This window comes from Adiantum capillus-veneris, chromosome 15, assembly GCF_014529385.1.
Source record: "Adiantum capillus-veneris isolate H3 chromosome 15, ASM1452938v2, whole genome shotgun sequence".
NCBI classification, from domain to species: Eukaryota; Viridiplantae; Streptophyta; class Polypodiopsida; order Polypodiales; family Pteridaceae; genus Adiantum; species Adiantum capillus-veneris.
The window spans coordinates 103673767-103696682 of NC_140945.1; the positions used below are offsets into that span (position 1 = coordinate 103673767).

The 22916-nt window shown below is 44.7% G+C and overlaps 1 protein-coding gene across 3 annotated transcripts in view; it reads right to left on the reverse strand.

Annotated features, from left to right (window-relative positions):
* Positions 1–2811: 2811 nt before the first annotated feature.
* SFR2 (Glycosyl hydrolase superfamily protein) overlaps positions 2812–22916 on the reverse strand; it is a 78254-nt gene continuing 58149 nt past the window's right edge. For all 3 annotated transcript variants that reach the window (XM_086482894.1, XM_086482895.1, XM_086482896.1), the window contains exons 7-11: positions 5496–5670; positions 5188–5421; positions 4640–4789; positions 4420–4549; positions 2812–3612 (exon numbers count right to left, since the gene is read on the reverse strand). In XM_086482894.1, coding sequence (XP_086339020.1) covers positions 3395–3612; positions 4420–4549; positions 4640–4789; positions 5188–5421; positions 5496–5670 — 907 coding nt within the window. In that variant the 3' untranslated portion in view covers positions 2812–3394. The remainder of the gene's footprint in view (positions 3613–4419; positions 4550–4639; positions 4790–5187; positions 5422–5495; positions 5671–22916) is intronic.

A 22916-nucleotide genomic window follows, 5' to 3' on the forward strand; every position in this document is an offset into this window, starting at 1 on the left:
AAATACTCTTATGCTTGAAGATAAGAGTGTCAAACATGAGATAGTAGTACTTCATCTTATTTTTTTAAAATGTATTGTTTGCACAATCCAAGCTCCTTAGGATTTGAGCTCAATTACAATCAACCCAAGATCGAGTTTAGGTAGACTCAAACTCAGAGATCATACAAGATGTACATGAGTACACATGCATAAAAAGAAACTACAAACATAAATAGAGCCTTTAAATTTGTTAAAAATTCAACAAGAATCTTCAAGAGGGGCAAACTTTTTAGATCACATCACTGCTGTTGTGAAAAACAAAAAACTAAAGAGAATAAAAAGTGCCCCAGCAAGCTAAGGGAGAGGGGGTGCTAGCTTCTCCTCAAAGATGGGCACTCCACTAAAACCTCTGCAACTACATACCAAAGACCGAGACCACCTAAAAGCCACCATATGCGATAAGAGTAAGGAACGGGCTGCCATGGCAACCGCTCAATGTCGGGCTAAGCATGCCAACTCGTTCCATCCAAAACCACGAACAAAATCAAGGGAGCAATCGATGACATCGAAGATAGAGAAGAGACAACTTGCATAACCAAGAGATCCCCCAAAAGGAGCCCTGAGAGATGGCCAACCAAGTGCTATAATTGGAGCAATCAAGGAGACGTCAATGAGTGTAGAGGACAATCTAGTCCACTTGCTAAAGGTGGCTCCTAAAATCTAGAGCTAGGGAGGAAAACTCTAGGAAAGTAAACTAGAAGCCCCGTGAAAAAACCTATTAGAGACAAACCACAGCACGCCTACGCAAAAGAAAAATAAAGGACCAAAACAAAACAAAAACATAAAAAAGAGAGAAATAAAGCTATTGAAGATCCTTCCTACTTAGGGAATGTAGCTTCAGGGATGTTCCTTCGTGGACTTGCCTGAGAGGCTCTCTACTATGGCAGATTTGGATAGAGAGAAATAAAGCTATGCATGGGCAAAATTACTCTTTTATCTTCGGTACATTAGTTTCATTGGCATCATGAAGGATATTTATGGTATGGTATCAGACGCAATAAGCATGGAAGTCAAAGATCTTCATAAAATTCTTAGATGTCAAAGATGTAGTTAATTTTCTCCCTGTATATGAACCTTCAAGGATTCCTCTGATTGTTCCTTTCCTTCCTTAGCGGTGGTTGTATCTTTCCCTTCTATATTTTAATTCAACTCAGTTTTTCTCCCCAAAAAAAAACAGGCTGGAATTTAACAAAGCTTCACTGACCCACACCCAAACACACCCATACAGGAAGTCTCAAGTCTGCTCTCTCTCTCTCTCTCTCTCTCTCTCTCTCTCTCTCTCACACACACACACACACACACACCTCCCCGATCCTGTGAGTTTCGCGTCTCAAGTTCAATTCTTGTCGAATAGATCTTTGAGGTATCTTGGGATTGTTCCTACGACATTCAAATTGCTCCTCTCACATCAGCTAAAGATCGAGACAGGCAGATTTAGAGAAGAACCCGCTGAGTTCAGGATTTGTCAGGTGTGCCAAATAGAGAGGGTTTTGGGCCACTTTCTAGAGTCATGAGATACCAGGATCAGAGATGCCATGGATTATACTTACTGGAGATTCGCAAACACAGAGGACCTCTAGAAGAGGGGCACAATGAGAGAGATCCAGCGACAGTGGACGATTACAGATTTCTTTCAATCACAGAAAGAGGAATTCGAGCAACCCCCACAGCATAACAACACTATAGGCGCCAGAGGCATACTGCGTGATCAGGCGATAGAGTTGGGGCGGTCCTGTTGCCCATGGATGAGAGGGCCCTCTCGATATCGACACAGATTGCGACAGAGGATCCATACCATGCTGGTGCGGCATAGGAGCCGTCATGGATACTGATGTATATGTATATGACGCCTTGACTGTTAGAGAGCTCCATTGTATCAGCTCACCCTTTATATTCCCTTTGTATCAACTTTCACCCCACCCCTACCCACTATTCTCTTTCCAATTCTTGGTACTTTTTGTACCCCGACCTGGTGTTAGATTCACCACATGTAACCTTTCGGTCTCATAGGTCATTTTGAAGATGTTAATAGTACATTTCATTTCATTTCTCTCTCTCTCTCTCTCTCTCTCTCTCTCTCTCTCTCTCTCTCCAGAGGATCAACCAACAGTGGAGAGGTCTGTTCGCACTACTGGCATTCTCATAGACTGAGCATTGGAGCTAGGGAGATCTAGACGACCCCGATGGAGAAGAGGAGCTCCACAGTTTCGAAGGAGGCTACAACAAAGGATTCGAGCCATACTTTTTCATCGTCCAGAGTGCAGAGGAAGATGGATCTGTACTTCCCTCCCATATTGTCTACACATTGTACTGCTTAGTTCACACATTTCACACCTTTCACCTTTCACACCTATAAGCTTAGTTTAGGATTCCGCAATATTTATATTTTGTTAATCCTAGTTTAATTTATTTTGTTAATCTGATTTTGTATCAGATACACCGCATTGTAACTTTCTGGTCTCATAGGTCACTTTGGCCTTTTGAAGACGTTAATATAACATTTCATTTCATTTCTCTCTCTCTCTCTCTCTCTCTCTCTCTCTCAATGCACTCTAGTCTCTCGTGCATGGTAATGAAATTGTCCCTTTGGCCATCAGATCACACAGGCATCAGTTAACTTATCGGTTATTTATATGGTGCAACCATGCCCAAGAATAACTTGGATAGTCATATCAAAACAACCAACTTGTGCACGCATAGTTATTTAACAAAGTAACTAATAACTGTGCTTTGTGTGACCACTGCTTTAGTGCTGAACACACTTTCCAGAGATCAAGCTTAAGGTCCACTGCAATAATTATAAATTCTATCATGAACAAATTTCAATACACAAGAATTGTTGGGAGCTTTTCTACATATTCGAAGGATATCCAATTTTCTAATTTTGTGATACCATTTGTAACAACATTAAATGCTGCTATGAATTTGACAGCTAAACTGGCCCCCAAACATATGTTTATGAATACCACTTATAGATCTGCCATGGTCACAGAAAATAGAGGATAGGCATAAACAATCCCATAAGTGAACCATATTTTGGCACTCGTAGGCCACCATAAAACAGCTCAGCAAGCAAGGATTCTTCACCGAGCATTGGATAAATGGCACATGCATATAGATATCATTACAATCAAACCCTCCCTTTCTGAGAAATTATATGTACAACTTCGAAGGAAGGCTCATACCAGGCAGGTAAGGTGACAAGCACCAGGACTGGCAGTAAGTGTCGATTCATTTATCTGGCAGCCCTAAAAACTGGCAAAAGGTCAGTTCACTCCGTCAACTTTACATGGGCAAGCTTGAAAAGTGGCCTTCACCGCATTGTCCTGTCAGTGCCAATGTGACTAGAGAATGACTAAGCAGCGACAGGGATCCTCGCTGTCTCTTGTGACTTTGTCTTGGATTTACTAGAACTCTTGCTTCGATCCTTGAGAGCGGGATTTCTACGAGGAATCAAATGAGTAATGAATCTGAAAAGACAGCTTACTGGGTCCTGTAAGCCCTCCATCTCATAATGACCAAACCTCCAATCCCTCTGAACAAAGGGCCTTTCTATTGGAATATCCAATCCCCCTGTGTACACCACAACAGATTCAGTTAGCAACCATATCACACACGAAAACTTCAAGATTACCAGAGTACAAGACATGACCCAATGGCTCTTAAGGAGTTCTTCGTGCCTTGATAACTCAATGGTAAATATAGATGGTATTCATATAGTGTACTGCCATGTACAAAGAATTTATGCAAAGAAGGTTACTGACTTACAAAACCTAATCAAGGGCTCGGCTGGGGACTGGCTTCTTTGTTTGGGCCAATAATTGGGTTATCATTTTAGTGTAAAAGTTCTGGTTACGGATGGGTCTTGTTTTGGTCTCCTCAGGATGCCTTGCCTTCTCAAAAGTAGCACAGATTATCTTGATCAGAATGCTATATTTAAGCTGTATATACAGCGAATACGCCGAGAGGAGTGATAACGAAACTGTCCATTACAGGTTGCTTGGAGCGTGAGAAACTGTTGAATCGTCTTGCTATGCTGAAACCCAGTTTCACTGTGCAGCGAAAGCTTGGCAGATTTTTTTTCTCAAATAGGTTTCAAAAGCTTTACTCTTAGTGAAAACACTATATGCATCCCCTGTCAGTGCCCACGAAACTGCCCATAGGCCAAGCCCTACAAATGTACCCTCACAAGCAACACGGAGAGCACAACATAGCAAACTCATGCTCACAGCAGAATAGAGTCACACCACATGCCAACGGAAATTCACTTAGGGAGGTCCTTCTTGACCTTCTTCCTCATGCTCCCTTCCCTCTTCCCCATGCTCCCTTCCTGACTTCAAAACAAGTATGCATACAGTACCAGACTATAATGAGCTTTACCTGCATACATCAAACCGCTCTTATCAACTGCACGACAAAAAGGCCTTTTTTTCCCCTGTGCTGCAACTGCTTTCAATTCAAACCATGCCTGGTCTCTTTGCTGCTTTGTAACCTTACCAGTTTTGGCGACCTGTCAGCACACATCAAAGGTGATTTCGATTTTCACCAGCAGTTGAGAATATTGAAATGTCTACTAGAAATTGCAAGCCAAATGTCTTACCTCAGAGAACAAGTAATATGAAGGACGAGGTATTCTTTTTAAATTATTTTCACGATCAACAGCCACCAAACCAAATTTTGGGCCATAGCCATCTGCCCATTCCCAGTTGTCACTTGTAGTCCAGAAACAGTAACCTTGAATAGGAACTCCCTGGCAAAGACATACATCTTCAAACCAACAATAATATCTACATAATGCCAGAATTGACAATGACATCAAGAAACACATTGAGAAGTAAATCTTTTGGCCAAAGTAAACTGGCTGAGGTTTTTCTTTCATTGACATTTTGCTTTTTAAATCGAGACTCGGTACTTGAGACATCTAAAAGCAACCCATTTAACATGTGAAGCTGATAGAAAACGACAAAACACCCTGCAACACCAACACCAACCCGCACACACCCACCCTTTTCCCCAAAAAAAAAACTTTAAAAGGGCAAGAAGCACCCATGCAAATTTCCTTAGGTTCAGGACAAATGGTGATCTAAAACCAAATTAATGCAAATGCAATTCTATCACAGAACTCATGTCAAGGTCATCAACAGTTACCTTATTCATGGCTGCACGAATCGCCAACAGATGTTCAAGAAGGTAAGGTCGGCGAATATAATCAGTGGCATCAGAAACTCCATTCTCTGTTATTATGTATGGAACGTTGTGCTTTTTGTATCGATCATGAAACGAGATCAGAACACGATACAGGCCATCAGGATAAACCCCTCGCCCTGATTCGCTATACTCATCATTTTTTACGAGCTTTAGCCCTGGTGCAGAAACCACTTCCTGTGTTCAAGCAAGATCTTCAATAAGGGCATAAAGGCTATCAAGTAACCAGAAACAAATAGAAGGAAACTCACCTGACCATAATAATTTATGCCGATGAAATCAAGCTTGTGACAAATGCTGTCTATGTATGGAAAACGAGTCATCTGGTCACTGAGTACCACAGCTGTGATGTCAAAAAGACCGTACGGACGCATAAAGGAGACATGATGGGAAACACCAACTTTCGCTCGCCTCTGATGTCTCTTACTGTACAACCAAAAGCCATGTATGTCATGCAAATGCATACATATTCAAGACGTGCATTATACTACTTAAATCAGAGAGAGAGAAGAAGAACAAGAAGAAGAAGAGAATTTTAACCTTGTAGGAAGCTATCCCAAGACACCTCAAAGATCTATCCGCCGACGAGAGTTGAACTCAAGACCTGTTATGTGTGTGTGTGTGTGTGTGTGTGTGTGTGTGTGAGAGAGAGAGAGAGAGAGAGAGAGAGAGAGAGAGAGAGAGAGAGAGAGAGAGAAATGAAATGAAATGATATATTAACGTCTACAAAAGGCCAAAATGACCTATGAGACCAACTGATTACAATGATGAGTCTAGTACCAAGTCTGGGTACAAACAAAGAAAACTACAAACAAAGAAACTAATAGGAGTGCTACCGACTCCTATGGGTGGCTGGTAGGCTGATCAATGGTATCATGCCATAAAGGTACAAACAAAGAAACTGATAGGAGTGCTACCGACTCCTATGGGTGGCTGGTAGGCTGATCAATGGTATCATGCCATAAAGGTACAAAGTGGGGATAAGTGTCACCATGATACAATATAGCAGTAGAATGAAGCCTATCCTGATCGACACTCTGGGTGTCGTGCTAGAATCCTGTGGATCCTCTGCCGCAATCTCCGCCGGTGCTGCGTGGCTCCCCTCCTCAGTCGCGGTCGTCTCGATCTCCCTAACTCTATAGCTCGATCAATGAGAGTACCGCTGGTGTGTGTATGGGTGGGAACCGAGCTCTGTGATGGTGGTGTCCCCTCTGCCTCTGTGGTACTCAGGCTGAAGAAATCTGAGATGCGTCTCTGAGACTGTCTCTGTCTTTCCCACTCAATAGAACATCTCTATGTCTCTGTATCTCAAGTAGGAATAATCCGAGACATCTTTGATCCTGATATCTCATGACTCTATCTAACGAGTCAAAACCATCTCTGAATAAACAATGAAAGCGTCCCCGTATCTCATAGTAGACTGTGCAGCGACATATGTAGTGAAACTCTGTCTCTGGCTCTGCATGGCATAACTGACATATCCTACTATCTACTGGTATGCCTCTGAATCTACCTGTCTCAATCCCAAGCTGGTGTGAAGATGTGCGAATCTGGCCTATAGCACATCGTAACCCATGAGATAGATGTGTGTCCATGTAACTGGGACGTGTGACAAATCCGTCTGTCGTGAGTTGGAGAAGATGCTCTCTATAGAAAACCCTCTTCGTACCCAACTCCCGTGATGGCTCTATCCATGTCCTCTTGCTATCAAGCAGGATAAGATCCTGCCGAATGAGTCTAGTAGTCTCCATCCGTGTAAGAGCCAAAGATGGTGCATCAAGAGAATACTGGAAAGGGGGCAGCCTGTCCATGCTGAAACCATGCCTCCGAAACCATGAGCTCATCTGTGCATACCAACATGATGTATCTCCCTGTAATGCCAGCTGTCTAGATGACTCAAGAGCAAGCCTGGCATACCTGTCCCTCGTGGTGTCCCATAAGCTGTGTACAAATGATACTGATCTGGTGAGAGCCTCAACCTCCATAGGTGGGGCAGCCAGCTCCGCTCGTATGATGTCATGTGGGACTGAGGCCTTGGCTCTAATCAGCCTAGAAATCATAGATATCAAGGGTCTCTCCATACTACTCCATCTAGCACTGTCAACAGACGGTCCCCAAACCTGAACCCCGTAGTGCATAACTGAAGCGACCAAAGTATCGAAAAGCCAGAGCTTTGTTCGAGGTTCCTAGAACTGAACCTGCGAACAAATCCTCTCTAAACCGCCTAGGGCTGCATAGGCACGAGTCAATCTAGTGTCTGCTGCCACTTTCAATGTGAACCTCGGTCCACTAAAGACCACCCCAAGATATGTGCATGCATTAGTATACTCCATATTGTCCTGCCCATATGTGAAAGTAGGTGTTGATCTCCTAACCCACTATGGCGTGGTATTAAATACCATGACCTTGGTTTTACCAAGGTTGACAGACAATCCACTATCCTCTGCAAAACTATGCAATGCGTCCAAATGTCTCTGCATATCATCTGGTGAGTCTGATATCAACACAATATCGTCCGCATATAATAAAAGAGGGATCCATGTCCCCGCAAGCTGAGCACCTCTATCTCCACCTCTGTCAATATAATTAGAGACCTCATCAACATACATACCAAATACAGTAGAGGACAGTGGGCATCCCTGTTTCACTCCGATAGTGGAGTGAACTATGTCAGATATCCCCTCTAACGTGCGTACGTGACCCATCACTGAAGTGTACAATGCCATAATCCCCCATATCAGCTCTGTGGGTACCCCCAATTCTATAAGCCGGCGCATCAATCTGGCCCTCGGTACTGTGTCAAAAGCTTTGCGGAAATCCACAAAGCTGCAGTATATCCGTCTACCATGTGCTCGACCCTCCTCAATGATAGCTCTGAGTGTAAAGACATGATCTAGTGTGGAGAAACCCCTCCTGAAACCAGCCTGCCCAGGTGCCCGTATGCCCATAATCTCTGCCCAACTGCTCAGCCTATGCTCAAGGATGGATGCATATAACAGTGCCAATGTGTGTCCTACCATGATAGTACGGTAATTCCCCGGTACTGTGGGGTCTCCTGTCTTGAAGATAGGTACAATAGTAGATAATCTCCAAGACTCAGGGAAGCCCTCACACATGACACGGTTGAATAACCGTGCAAGCATCTCTGCCAACAAATCCCCAGCATGTATAATGTGCTCTGCTACCAAACCCTCATGATCCTGTGCCCGTCTGGTCTTCATCCTGTCAATGGCCTCCTTTACCATGTCAGTGGTAAAGAAGGTGCTCGTAGCCGGACATGGCTGTGGTGGATCTGGTAGTGGTGGTTGTCCAGGTACAGTGTATAAAGATGCTGCATACTGCCCCCATATCTCTGTAGAAGTAATCACTGGTGGGGTAGACTGCTCATGGAATAGACACCAAGCATCTCCTGAATCTCTACTAAGAAATAAATCTTAGTGGTGGTTGTCCAGGTACAGTGTATAAAGATGCTGCATACTGCCCCCATATCTCTGTAGAAGTAATCATTGGTGGGGTAGATTGCTCATGGAATAGACGCCAAGCCTCTCCTGAATCTCTACTAAGAGCTGATATAAATCTTGCTCCATCTGGACCAAGAAAGCTCGCTTCTTCCGTCGCACTAGTCGTCGTGTAACCTGCTGCCACCCACCTCGCGTAGCCTGCACTCCACTCACGCAAACTGCACCCTCCCTCGCGCTGCGCATCCTCCCCCCCGCCTGCTGCTGTGACAACGCGCCCAACTCCCCCCCCTCCCCCGCCTGCTGCTGTGATAGCACGTCCGCCCGCAGGGACATACATCAAAACCAACCCCCCCCCCCCCCCTCCTTCAGCCCGCAGGTACATACACCCAGCAAAATTCAAATTATAGGAGGAATTTCCACAGTCTCGGCTTTTCCAGATTTTCCGAACCTTCGAAATTTCAAAATCCTGCATTTTTCAGACCTGCAGGGATTTTTACAAGGAATTTGGAAACAGCAGAAATCGCAGAAATTGCACATTGACACATACAGAAAGCAAATATATGCCATGTAGGCTGAATGTGGAAACACATGTATGCATAATGCGGTGCGTATAGGTCTCTCTCTCCTCTCTATTGGAAAGTGAATCAGATAAGTGAAACAAATAAGGCAAGAAGGATGGCGGCGCACTACATGGTCACAAGCAAGCGAAAGACAGCCATTGAAAAGGAGTTGAAAGAATGCAAAGCCCACATGGATGAGTGGAAGAAAGAGAAGAATTTAATTCTTGAATGGAAAAAGAGGGAGGAACAGGCGAGGGAACTAGAACGCAAGGAGTTCCGGGATGAAATTCAAGCTTTAAAAGGTAGCATCTCAGCCCTTAGGAAGGAACTCGACAAGAGGGAGGACGCCTTGAAGATGGAGAAATTCAGCCATCAATGATCGATGAACTGAATAGTATTTGAGCACAAGTCAAAGAAATAAAGGAGGAAGGAGAAAAGAAGACCTCATGGGTGGAGGTTCTCTCCAAGATGGATGAGGCTGAAAAATGGATTGAAGTTGTCAAGAAGGGAAAGGGCAAGGAAATCCCGACTACACCCGACATCATCAACAAGACACTTGAAGAGAAACAACGAAGAAGGGTACGCGCTCTACACGTGAGAGTGACCGGCCTAAAAGATTCAGATAAGGTGGACCAAGAGGTGAAGAGCCTCATGTCCATGATGGGGGTGGAGAAGCCCTCGCACACACAAGCTTGGAGAGTGGGCAAGAAGAGTGAAGGTAATGGGGAGAGTTCAAAAGAACGGGCTCTCATTTTGCGCTTTCCCTCCATGGAAGAAAAGAAAGACTTTTTAAAGAAGAGGCCAACCCTCAAGAAAACAGGTATCTTTTTAGGAGATGATCTTACCCTCTCACAGCTTGCACATATGAGAGAGGTCATGCCAGAGATTATAGCAGCAAGGGAGAAGGGCAAGTTAGCTTTCTACAGAAATGGACGAGTAGTGATTACAGAACACCGCTCTACATGACGGTGTGAGACCTATGGGACCACTCTCACGATGGCGGTTTGGAACTGTTATGGTTCGTATAGACTTGATGTGGCGGCCTTTGAGGACAGCTTCAGAGACAGAGACACTCTTTTCTACTCAGAGACTCATCAGGCTCCAGGACAGTTGATGCTGCACATATCAGGATACAGATGGGAGACAGCTTGCCGGACATGCACCAGATCTGTGCATGGGACTAGAGGATCAGGAGGTGTAGCAGTTCTTTTCAGAGAGGAGCTCCAACCACTACTGCACATAGTTCGGAGAGATGATCAGGCCAGATACTTGTGGGTGAGGCTGAGGGCAGAGACTGGACGTTTCTTGTACATTGCCATATGCTATTTTCCTCCCAGCACTTCAGTATATGCTTCACCCACAGGACAGTCTCCTTACTCTGTACTTGATGATGATATCTGGGAGTTCTCCAGAGATGGAGACATCATACTCCTGGGGGATTTCAATGCCCGTACAGGTAGCTCACACACGGTCTTCTATGACACCTCAGAGGAGATGCTTAGAGAGTTAGAGCCAGAGGAGATGGGACTTGAGAGATGCTCACACGACAGAGAACATACAGAGTATGGGAGATACCTGAGGAAGATGACGACTACTCACAGTTTAGCCATACTGAATGGCTCATCGACCTTCCCATTGTCTACAGGTTTTACTTGTTTTCCACATAGACATGGGTCCAGCACTGTAGACTATGTTCTGACACATCCGAGCTTTATCTCACATTCAGGATTTCACAATGGGGCCCAGGCCTGTAGGGATAGCAGTAGATCATGCACTTTTGACATTATCAGTCTCCTTTGAGTACAGTACATCTCAGGCCTCATGGGGTGGTAGACATCCACGCTATACTTTTACACCAGAGACTGACTCAGTCTATGCAGAGGAGATACGTAGGCTTTTATGCACATCAGAGCCAGTATACACAGTGGAGGAGATCACATCTATGCTGACAGTGACATTACATGGGGCAGCGACAGAGGCATACCCACACACTCAGCCTGGTCAGAGACGTCGTTCTGGGCACATACCTCAGAACAACTGGTATGATGAGGAGTGTCGACAGAGTAGAGCTCAGATACAACGGGAGCTTACATTGGGAGTGATCACCTATAGAGAGAGAGAGAGAGAGAGAGAGAGAGAGAGAGAGAGAGAGAGAGAGAGAGAGAGAGAGAGAGAGATATGAAATGAAATGTTATATTAACGTCTTCAAAAGGCCAAAATGACCTATGAGACCAGAGCGTTACAATGTGGTGAATCTGATACAAAGGCAGAGTAACAAAATGAAATGACAAAATGATAAACTAATAAAATAAAAGTACTATGGGATCCTAAACTGGTAGGCGTGAACTAAGCAGCTAGCTGGGGGTAGCTAAATCACAAGTCACAGGAGATCCAGCATCGGTCGCTGGCGGATCTCATCAATCTCCTCCATGGACAGCAGTCTGACCAGGCGTTGTGCATGTCGGGCCAAGGTGGTCCGAATCCTCTGATGTAGCCTCCATCGATGCTGTGTAATCCTCTGCAATCGTGGGTGTCTCGAGCTCCCTAGCTCAGTCGCTCAATCGATCAGTGCACCTCTAGTGTGAGGCGACAAGATCTGTTGTGGTAGAAACTCCTCTGGGTGTCCAGTGTCCGCTCTAAAGAAATCTGTGATGTGTCTTTGAGACTGGCTAGCCTCTCCTCTCTTTGATGCCAATTCTGGTGATATGAAATTTGCACGGGCTCCTGGATCAAAGAAAACCAGCACTGTCTGGTCTCTAACTTTGCCCCAAGCTCTGCACAGCTCCGTGGCATCTGTGTTTGGCTGATCTCCAACCAAATCTGGAACAAGTCCTGCACTCGGCTTTGGCTTCTTCCCTTTATGGTCTGACTTGTCATCCTTATCCTGTGACTTCTTCTGTGGGCACTCATTTGCAAAGTGTCCTTCCTGTTCACAAATGTAGCATTTCTTGGCCTCCCTATGAGCTTTCCTTTCTTGAAAAGTTTTGCCAGAAAAATGCCTTTTTTGTCCTTGTCCTCGTTTCGAAGAAGATTTAGACTGCTTCTTGGACGTATCAGCTTCTTGAGTGGAGGGCTTCTTTGCAGGAGACTCAGAAGGCTTTGCTACCTGCAACATTGCCCTTGGCTGAAAACTGTTTGCCTTGGGCCCCTTTCTTGTGGCTATTAAATCCATCGGAATCTCCCTTCGACAGATTGTTGGCCACTCTTGCATTCTCTATCGATTGAAACATATTCATGACAGTAGTCTTTGTGCAGTAGTCCCTGATTTTCTTGGGCAATCCGCAACAGTACTTCTCAATTTGTTCTGACAAAGGCACAAACCTGTAAGAGGTGACTGGCAACAGTGCGGCCCAAAACCGTTTATTGTGCTCTTCCAGATCCGCACACGGTTTAGCATTCAACTCGTGCCATTCCGTCATTACATCCACTTCAAAAGAGTTTGTCAACCAAGCAGGCGCAAAAAGTTGTTTGAATTGGACCCACGTTGTTGGGGCTTGACCCTGGTTCAACAATGCGGTCCACCATTGGAGCGCAATCCCTTTCAAGAAAGTGGCAGCCTTGCGTATCTTTGAAGATTCCGTGAAGTTTCCTTCAGCATAAGCTGCATCGAGCTGCTGTATGAAGGTCAAAGCCTTCAATTGGTCCTCAGTTCCTCTGAAAGTTTCAAACTTCACTCCCTGCCCACCTTCCTTGAAATTCTTAAGCTGACTCAAAGGAGCCACATTATCATAAACAGGTGCATGTAACAGTGGTGCTCCATGAGTGTTCATTCCAGCACTCGCATCAACTGTTTTCCCTGTCATATCTGCATTTTGTACGTATGGCTGCGAAAAACCAGCCATACCAAATTGTGTTCCAGGCACTCGAAACTGGCCATAGGCACCCTGAAAACCAGGTTGGACACCCATGTTCGCGTACATAGGGTTACCCATGCCTGTTTGCATTGTCCCGAATACATTCCCTGGCATATAACCTGTGGAAGGTCCAACCATAGCTTGAAACACTGAACCACCTCCAAAATAACCAGGATAAGTATTAGGTAATGGAAGGGTCTGACGCATAGCCTGTTCATTGCTCCCTTGACCATTCACAAACGGTTCCTGCCCAGCTAAAGCAAGTTGCTTTGGATCATTGGACACCGCTAGTTGCTCACCCACATGGGCTTTCCCTCGAGCATCATGAGTCCTCTGCGCATTGGAAATCTCCTTTTCCTGCAACGGCTCAATCATGCCTTGTGTAGGAGGCTGAAAACCCTGTGTCGAAGCCTGTAAGAATTCCTGCATCCTTGGGTTGTTAGCCAACTGCTGAAACATGTCCATGCAGCAACGCAGTTGAGTTCTAAACAACCTGTCCTCTTCTTGAAGAGTTGAAGGAATTTTCTCTGTGCCATGTGAGGAAGATCCCTCTTCAGGTACTTGGTCTCTCTTCTCTGCCATATCGACAAGCTCTGTGTTGCTTTCACCCACAACAATCCACGCTGCACTTTTTGAAGAAAAAGTGACTATCCCGTCGATGGAACCATATAACCGGCCCGTACAACGTAGAGGGTGGTACTATTTCAATTACCTGTTAACTTTACACAGAGCACTGAGAAGGGAAGAAAACACAATTGCATCTAGCGACTAGAATGTCATTGCACACACGAGACCGACACCCTGTAGGCCCCAAAGACTGGCGCCCCTTTCGGTATTTCTTTATTCAAATTAAGGTAGACGATCCGACCACTTAGCACAAGCTTTCACAAAGCTGTCCAAACCTGGTGAGGGCTGAAAACGCAGGTTTTCGACCGGATTTCGACAGCATAACGGCGCAAAAACCCCTGTAGGTCAAAAACACCTGTCTAGGACGGATTCCCTTGATATCTGGAAGCTTTCTGGTGAGCTGTCACAGAAATTCAGCGGGCTGTAATTCTCTGTTTTTCACTGTCGGGAGCCCAAAAGCCAGTACACGCATCCCAAGGCCCTCACGAGGCTCCCCCGATGTTCCCTTGCAGTTTAGGTGCGGAACCCTAAACCTGTAGAAAAACACAGCAGGCTGTAATTCCCTGTTTCGGATCGTTTTTAACGGAACGAGCACGCCTACGCGTGTCCCAAGAGCTCCCGCACGCAATGGGACAGTTCCCCTGTGAATTGGACGAGTTTTCATGTGAGAAAACTCTCCAAACTCGCAATCTTTCGTGATGGAACTGTGCGTACCTGTGGGGGATTAGCAATTAGCTAATCCGGTTCCTGTTCAGAAGGCTCTTGCCTTGGCAAACGCGCATAAACCCCCAGAACTGTACATAGGTCAAATGAGAAGCCCACTAGTGGGGCATAACATATTGTACGTAGGGGAGAAAGAGAGCAGTATGTAGCGTGCGAGGTATCACTCCCGTCACCATACTGTGCATAGAGGGCAAGGTAAGCATTCCATAGCTTCCGTACCTGCTACAATCCACCTAAGGCTGAGAATGGCGCCCCCTTTGTTGATATGCAGCTCGTTTTTGCCTCCCAAGAGTGTAGAATCGCTCACAGGCTGACACGTCGCCCAGTTTCCGAGTTTGGGCTTTCCCTGCTAAAAATATCTCAACTGGTGCGTCAGTTGACTTGGCAGCAGAGCAATAAAATGTTCCCGTTGTCATTCCAAAGCTAATGACGCGAACACATTTTCCGGTCAAAAATAGCAGTTCCCTAAATTTTAGGAGATGCTTCCATGGCGTCCCTATCGATCTCCTGACCATCATTGAAGACTACCATTTGACCAACATCTACAATGTGGGTTAATTTACTGGCCCCTTTCAACTTATAAAGTTGCAGTGACTTGACGAGTGGCCCAAATTCCAGTTTGGCGCACACGAGCTTCCATACTCATCATAATTCAGTGCTAACTGGCCCGGGCAGTCCCTGTCTGACCGACCTAGATCCCCGATGTGAGAAACCCATTTGGCTGCAGCCGTTTCACACTGGCCATGCAATGTCCACTTGCACCTTTTCAAGGGTTTTGGGACAAACAAGTAAAAATAAAATAAATATATCTAATACTTATTTACGGAAGGCAACAGGAAAAATACACCTCCTGGTGACAGAGAGAGAGAGGGGTAGACCAAGCATGAGGGAGGGGGTATACTCTCCAACACACACACATTCTCTCATTGTGTGGAGTGCAAAATGCAAGAGCTCCCTCTCCTTCTGCAAGTTCGTTGAGAAGTGGAGAGACTACACCAACACTCTTGGCTATGGAATGCAAATCCAACCAAGAGCCATGCTTCAATGCTTAAGCTTGTCATCTTCTTCACCTTCATTACTATGCTATTATGCTATGCTAAGCAAGAAGAGTGATGATAAGTGAGGAACTATTTCTTTCTCCTATGGAATGTTTCTTCCTCCTCTTCCCTACCCTCATTCCCGGCTAGCTCTCTCCACCTTCGAAGGTATTTGAGGCCTTGGGACTGACGCTTGGGATAGTTAATGCTTTTTGCAATGTTTATGTTAAGCTCGTGCTACATGAAGCTTTCCATCTTCATAGCATCACCAAGGTCACAAGGAACACAAAGATTGTATTGTAACAAAGTCTCTCTTGATTGGAGAATCTATAATACAAACGCCTTTTGGAGGGGGCCGGCTCCAAGTAAATCCAGTCCTCCTCTATTGTCATGTTCTCTAATACTCTCTCTCTTGCAAAAGTATCATGCCAAGTTCATTACGGACTATGTTTATGTTGCTACCATCAATTAAGTTCACCCTCCATATTCTCAAAGTAATCTCACAAAAATGCTCACTCTAATTCTCTTAATTCCACTATTCTCAAAGTTTATAGACCATTTCCATTACATTGATATCAGAGCATTTGGTTTCTCTTTTCTTGCTTAAAGAGAGAGGTCCTTAAGTAGCCTATTAATGGTTGATTTTGTTAATTATATTAGGGTAAGTGAGACTAAGATCTATTATCAGTTTTGTTGAACCCACATAGGGTGCACACCTCGGGAGCTTTACTCTTAATAATGGAGTCTTCTTAGACTTGCCTACGGCTTTACCATTATTGAGCCATAAGAAGTCCGAAAGGAGCTATCCCTCGCCAACTTCGCTATGTTAGACCCACTCTACTACTCTCTATAATTAACCAATTCAAGCCGTGGGTGTAGATACTTAAGTGCCTATTTTCAAAGGCTAAGAGGATGAATTGTCAAAGCATACACTAAGTAAACACATAAGTTTAATTAGCATGGCTGACAATAACCAAGAGAGTAGAATGAACATTGACAACTTTGATTTTGCACATGAAGGTGCTAATGATGATGCCCCCATGTTTTTTAATTATCTTGTTACTAGGTTGCAACAAGCTATGGGCAACCCCGCTTTGCAAGCCAAAGTTACTCAACAACTTCGTGCTTATGGGATTTCCTTTCCTCTCCAAGAGGAGAGAGAGCTTAGGAGGCCTCTTGATGAGACCCCCAAAACAACTCTCTCCCCCATACGAGAGGAGGAATCCAAAGATCAAGAAAGTAATGAATCCCTAAGTTCCTCCGAAGATGTGGCTCCACGAAGAAGAGGGACTAAACGATCGCCAACTCCTCTCAAGAGAAAACGGTTAACCCACAGTCCTCCTCGTCATTCCAAAAGGGAAGAGAGGAAACAAAGGAAGAAAAGGGCAAGAAAGAGGTCACCCTCTTCTCCTTCTTCTTCACCTTCCTCCTCTACCGATGAAAGCTATGGCTATTCTCCTAGAGAATACAAGAGGGGAGGACATCGCAAATCTTACCATGGATGGCGAAGGTCACAAAAGCTAAAGAAGTTTAAAGAGGGAGGAAAGAGTATCTCTTTTCTCACCTATGATGGCACCTTTGGTGCTACCAACAAAGTATTGGCCTTCATCCAACAATTTGATGCAGCCTTTGGAGACGAAGGCTTCACGGAGTCCTCCAAGCTACGCCATGTAGCTATGCACTTCCAAAAATCGGCTCGTCAATGGTGGGCTAGCCTTCGTGGCAACGGCCAAGCCCCAAAGACATGGAAATCTCGTAGAGTTTCCATCATGAAGCAATTCCTTGCAAGTGATGCAAAAAACAAAGTGCTCACTGAATGACAGAGTTTGAGGCTTCTCTCTCATGAGTCTATTTACAAATATGTGGACAAGTTTTGGGATTTACATCTCAAGGCTACTGACTTTCAAAAGATAGACTTCACCGAGCAAAAGCAACTATTCTGAGCGGGATTACCTGAAGAGATGGCCGAGTATGTCAACTCTCAACGGCCTAGTTTTATCAGCGAAGTAATCCACCATACCATGGTTGCTTCGCGCATCAATTTCCAACAAGGGGCTAGACGGAATGTCAAGCCCATGGAAAATAAAGACAAAACTAATGCAAAGGGAAAATTAATGCCTAAAATTCTTCCCAAGGCCATTCCAACAACAACAATAACAATCAATCCAAGGAGAAAGGAGTTTACAAAGGTAAAAATAAACTATCTCCTGAAGAGCTTAAAACTTTTTGCAAGGACCACAAATGTTTTCAGTGTAGGGAGCAAGGACATGGTTATCGTTCTTGCCCCAAAAGAAATGCTCGCAATGAGACTCCTAGAGCTTCCACTATCGAAGCTCCAAAAGAGGATGCTCATTGCAAAGGATCACATCTCTCCTATGCTTGGGGAAAGGTAAGGAAGCATGATGCCTTCAGCTTGTTTGACCTTGGCTCTACTCACAACTTCATATCAACGGAGTTGGCCACCAAGTTGGGCATTCAAGCTTTCGAGATGGGAGATATTGTAACAGCTGACACAGCTTTCAAGGGACAGCAAGCCTCCGTTACTTCCTTGATTGGGAAGTTGAGGCTTCATATCCAAAGCTATGTCGACAAAGAAGACTTTTCATCTCTTCTCTCCAACATGAGGATGCAATCCTAGGGGCGCCATGGTTTGATCGCATGGCTGCCAACATGAAGTTCCCTGAAAGGAGAATCTACTTCACCTACAGGGGAAAGAACATGTATATAGATGCGAATGAGTCTGGTCGTACTATACCACTTGTAAATACACTAGATTTTGATAAGTCAATAAAAAGCTCGATTTCTGCGTACATGATTTTTGTCAAAAGAATCCACTAATAACGCTAGTGGTTTATCAAGTGAAAATGGTAGGAATCAAGAAGAGTTAGACTTGTCTAACTTTCTAAAAGGATTCCAAGATGTGTTCATTGATGATATCCCTATGGACTTACCTCCAAAACGAGGAGATGATGACCATCAAATTGAGCTCCTATCAGGAAGCTCACCGCCTAACAAGCCTCCTTATCGAGTTTCCCAAGCTCGACAAGAGGAGATTATGTGGCAACCCAGAATTGGTAAACAAAGGGATGGTTAGGCCTAGCTTCTCTCCCTTTTGTTCTCCAGTCCTTTTAGTGCAAAAGAAAGATGGTACATACCGCATGTGTGTGGACTATCGCGCACTAAACCATATCACTATCAAAAACAGATTTCCCGTACCTCGTGTAGAAGATCTGTATGATAAGCTACAAGGCTCTACCTACTTCAGTAGGATTGACCTTAAAAGTGGCTATCATCAAATAAGGATAGTGGAGGAAGATATTCTAAAGACCGCGTTTCGTACAACGTTTGGTCTTTATGAATATCTAGTCATGCCTTTTGACTTGACCAATGCACCTGCCACATTCAATCGTTTGATCGAAAAAATATTTAGACCCTACCGCAAGTTCACTGGAGTGTTCTTTAATGATATCATCATCTACTCCAAGTCCTTGGAGGAACACAAGCAACATCTCCAAGTGATTTTTCAAGCATTAAGGGAGAACAAGCTGAGAACAAGCTTTTTTTGAACCAAAAAAAAAAAAGCGAATTTTTCCGTCAAGAGATTCAATACTTAGGTCATATTATCTCTCAAGATGGTATCCGTATGGATCCATCAAAGTTAGAGGTAATAAAAGAATGGCCTAATCCAAGGAATCTACATGAGCTAAGAAGCTTTATATGTAAGGTGCATCGGAAGGAATGTTTGAACTTTACTCAAGATGAGTGATCCGAACTGTGCTCAAGGTTCCTTTTGTTCTTGCGGAAGGGAGAGCCTTCCATTTCTTAATGAGAGAGTGCAATGGACACAAACAAAGTGAATGGACACTGTGCGTGAAAGTGTATGAGACTGAGAGATAGAGAGAGAAGAGAATACGACACTAGAGACGTTGTAAAACCCTCCTCCGAAGGCCCCCACTCTCTATGGCGAGAGCGGTCTACTTATGATTGCACAAATCTCTACAATGCTTGGACTTGCCGACGATGTCGACGACAATGAAGACGACGACGAGACGGCGGGCTGAAATCTGGAAACTCTAAGGAGCTGAAATCTGCAAATCTTTATCTGCTGAATTCTGACTCTATGTCGATGATGATGTCGATGACGACGATGCAATGACGACGCGCTGAAAACGCAGATTCTGAAATCTGCGTTTTCCGGGCTGAAACTGTAAACCTTGTGGAAACTGACCGTGCGGCAAGGAACTGCTGCGAGAAGGTGAGATCTGCAAGGTTCGGGACTTGATCTGCGGTGTCTAAGGGCTGAAAACTGAAAACGCTGGTGGTTCTTGATGTTCCGTCGCGGTGAATTTGCAAAACGCCGGGGCTGATCTGCAAAACAAAAACGCTAGGCTGAAAATTGTTCTGCTGTCTCGCCGGATGTTCTGCAAATGCAAAACGCTAGGCTGATCTGTTGTATCGTGATGACGCCGGGGCTGATCTGCTGTGCACAAAACGCCAAGGCTGATCTAAAGCAAAAACGCTAGGCCTTCTGTTGAGAGAAGACGCCAGAGTTGTCGCGGGGGTTGGTCTTGCTGAGAAGTTGCCTGTTGAGCAAGGTGCTCCTGCTGCCTCTTCTGCCAATTAGTGCTAGCCTAGGTTTGCTTATATACAAACTTACTCAATTTGCCCAACCTACTTTCCAACAAAAGTCACTTAAAAAAAATAAGTGAAAAATGTCAAAAATAGGAAAAATAGGCTAAATGCACCCGAAAATTCCCCTGAAGGATTCTGATGGATTCTGATGGGAATGCTTATGATCATGTTGTGTGCAACCAGAAGATATGCATCTACACTAAGTGACTAGGCATGCATGGTCTAGAAATAGACTCACAAAAGTACCAGATCACTTCCTATTCTAGACTGACTTGACTAAACTGAACCCTGATCATGCTGTAGCTTGTCCACGGACACATAGGGTTGGATGTGTCACGTGACATCCCCACCTTTTCAAAGTGAGGTACTGGTACCGAACTATATGACGTCGAGGGAGATCGCCAACACCATCCGAAATCCTCGAAAGGAGTCTTCGCCGGCCCACTCTGAGGTGTAGTTCGTGCGATACTTGAACTTCATAAAGGTCTGCAACGCTTGCTTCTTTGGGCCGCGCCGAAAGCGACACAAAGTCGTTTATGGCTCCTTCGATGCTTCAACTTCGTCTTTAGTCATGCTTCTTTCTTCTTCAAGAATCTCCATGGCTGAAAATTCCTGAAACCATTTCCAACACAAAAACATGAACATACCTATTCCATGTAAAGTGAGTGGAAAAAATCTTGTCTTCCTCAAGACTGTGCATGCAATGTAGATGAACAAAGATACGGAGTGCCAAACCGTTCACCACACACACACAAACAATGGGATCGAATCTTTCTCTTATGATCTAAAGCAATCAACTGTGACAATTCACAACGGAAATGCCCATGCTTGGTGCTCATACTTTCATGTGCTCTTTCTACGAATGTGTCATGCCAAGAAAGAGACATGGAATGCGACTTCCTTGAATGCATACTTTTCATGAACAATCCGCATACATTCGTGCTCATTCATGAGTGAAACGTGCTCAACGCACAATATGTCATGCCTAGGAAAAGGGATCGCATAAAGACGTTGACTAAAATACAAGAAGCGATCACGAATGAATCACTCGAACAATGCGTGCGTATCAATCATGCGAACACATAATACTTCATGTAAGGGTTCTTTGGACCGAGGCTCGAGAGCCAAGATCGGTTCTTCCTGAAGGGGTTCTTTGGATCTAGGCTCGAGAGCCAAGATCGATCCTTCGTGATTGATCGAATCTGCAACGAGGTTAGCTTCGCTAGAAAAAGCATCAACTATCACATCAACAATGTGAACAATCACATCATCTTCATGCAACTCATCATGCTTGTGAGGAATCACATCGTGATCCTGCAAATCATCATGCTCATCATTATCATGCAAATCATCATGCTTGTCACGTGACACATCCCAACCCTATGTGTCCGTAGATAAGCTACACCACAGCAGGGTTCAGTCAGTTCAGTCAAGTCTAGATTTACAGTGATCTCGCACTTTTGTGAGTCTATTCGTAGACCGTGCATGCCCGGTCACATAGCATAGATGCATATCCTCCAGTTGCACACAGCATGATTATCTGAATTCCCACCAGAATCCATTCGCATCAGTTAGGGGAATTTTCCAGTGCATTTAGCCTATTTTCCTATTTATTGGGATTTTCACTTATTATTTTTAAGTGACTTTCCAACAAAAGTAGGTAGGGCAATTTTGCTAAGTTAATATATAAGCAAACCCAAGTTAGCACTTTCTGGCAGAAGAGGCAGCAGAAGCTTCCTGCTCAACAGGCAACTTCTCAGCAGTACCCCCCAAAGACCTCTAGCGTTTTCTGTTCCCAGCAGTAAACTCCATCCCTGGCGTTTTTCCTCCCTGGCAGTCCTCGCCCTCACCCACAACACCCTAGGCGTTAGCAGATTGAGGAGTCATCGTCAGAAATCATCAGCAGGTATAAATCAGCCTAGCGTTTTTGTAAGAAGACACATCCAGCCAGCGTTTTTGCTTTCAGCCTCAACTACATCAGATCTACAGCGTTTTCAGCCCTATGACACAGTAGCAGATTCCCCCCAATTGGTTGCAGATGTTCCCCCCATTTTCAGCCATAAAAACGCAGCCAAAACAGTCATTTTCAGCCACCAAAACAGTCCCCGAATTCAGCGATTAGAAGCCTACAGATTTCAGCCATCAAGTCGTCCTCGTCACCACCGTCGTCGTCATCGGCATAGTCCAACTTGCATCTGTCCATTGCATACGCATTGTACACCTTTGTGCAATCAAAGAATAGACCACTCTCGCCGACGAGAGTGGGGCCTTCGGAGGAGGGTTTTACAAACTCTCGGGTGTCGTATCTCTTCTCTCTCCTTCTCTCAGTCTCATTCACTTGCACGTACAATATCCACTCACTTTGTTCGTGACCACAGTACTCTACAAGACGGAAAGCTCTCTCTTTCCCTCAGAACTAAAAGGAACCTTGAGCAATAAAGATCACTAATCTTGAGAAAATACAACATTCATTCCGCTGCACCTTACAATGCTTATCATTATCATTCAAATCATCATCATGCAAATCATGTGTGTCATGCTTTGGAGAAGAAGAGACTGAGAGAGTCTCCTTTTCCCGAATCTCTTCAATCTTCACCTGCACATTAGAAATGAGAGAGGAAGAATGAACAACATTCTTGCGATCCAATTCTGTTTTTCTTTTCTGCGTACTTGCGGTCAAATTCTTTGGCCTCCAAGCGTAATTGCTCGCGCTCACGCTCCATGGCTGCCATTCTTGCTTCGTGCCACGTTGTCATTATGTCCATCATCATCTTGCAC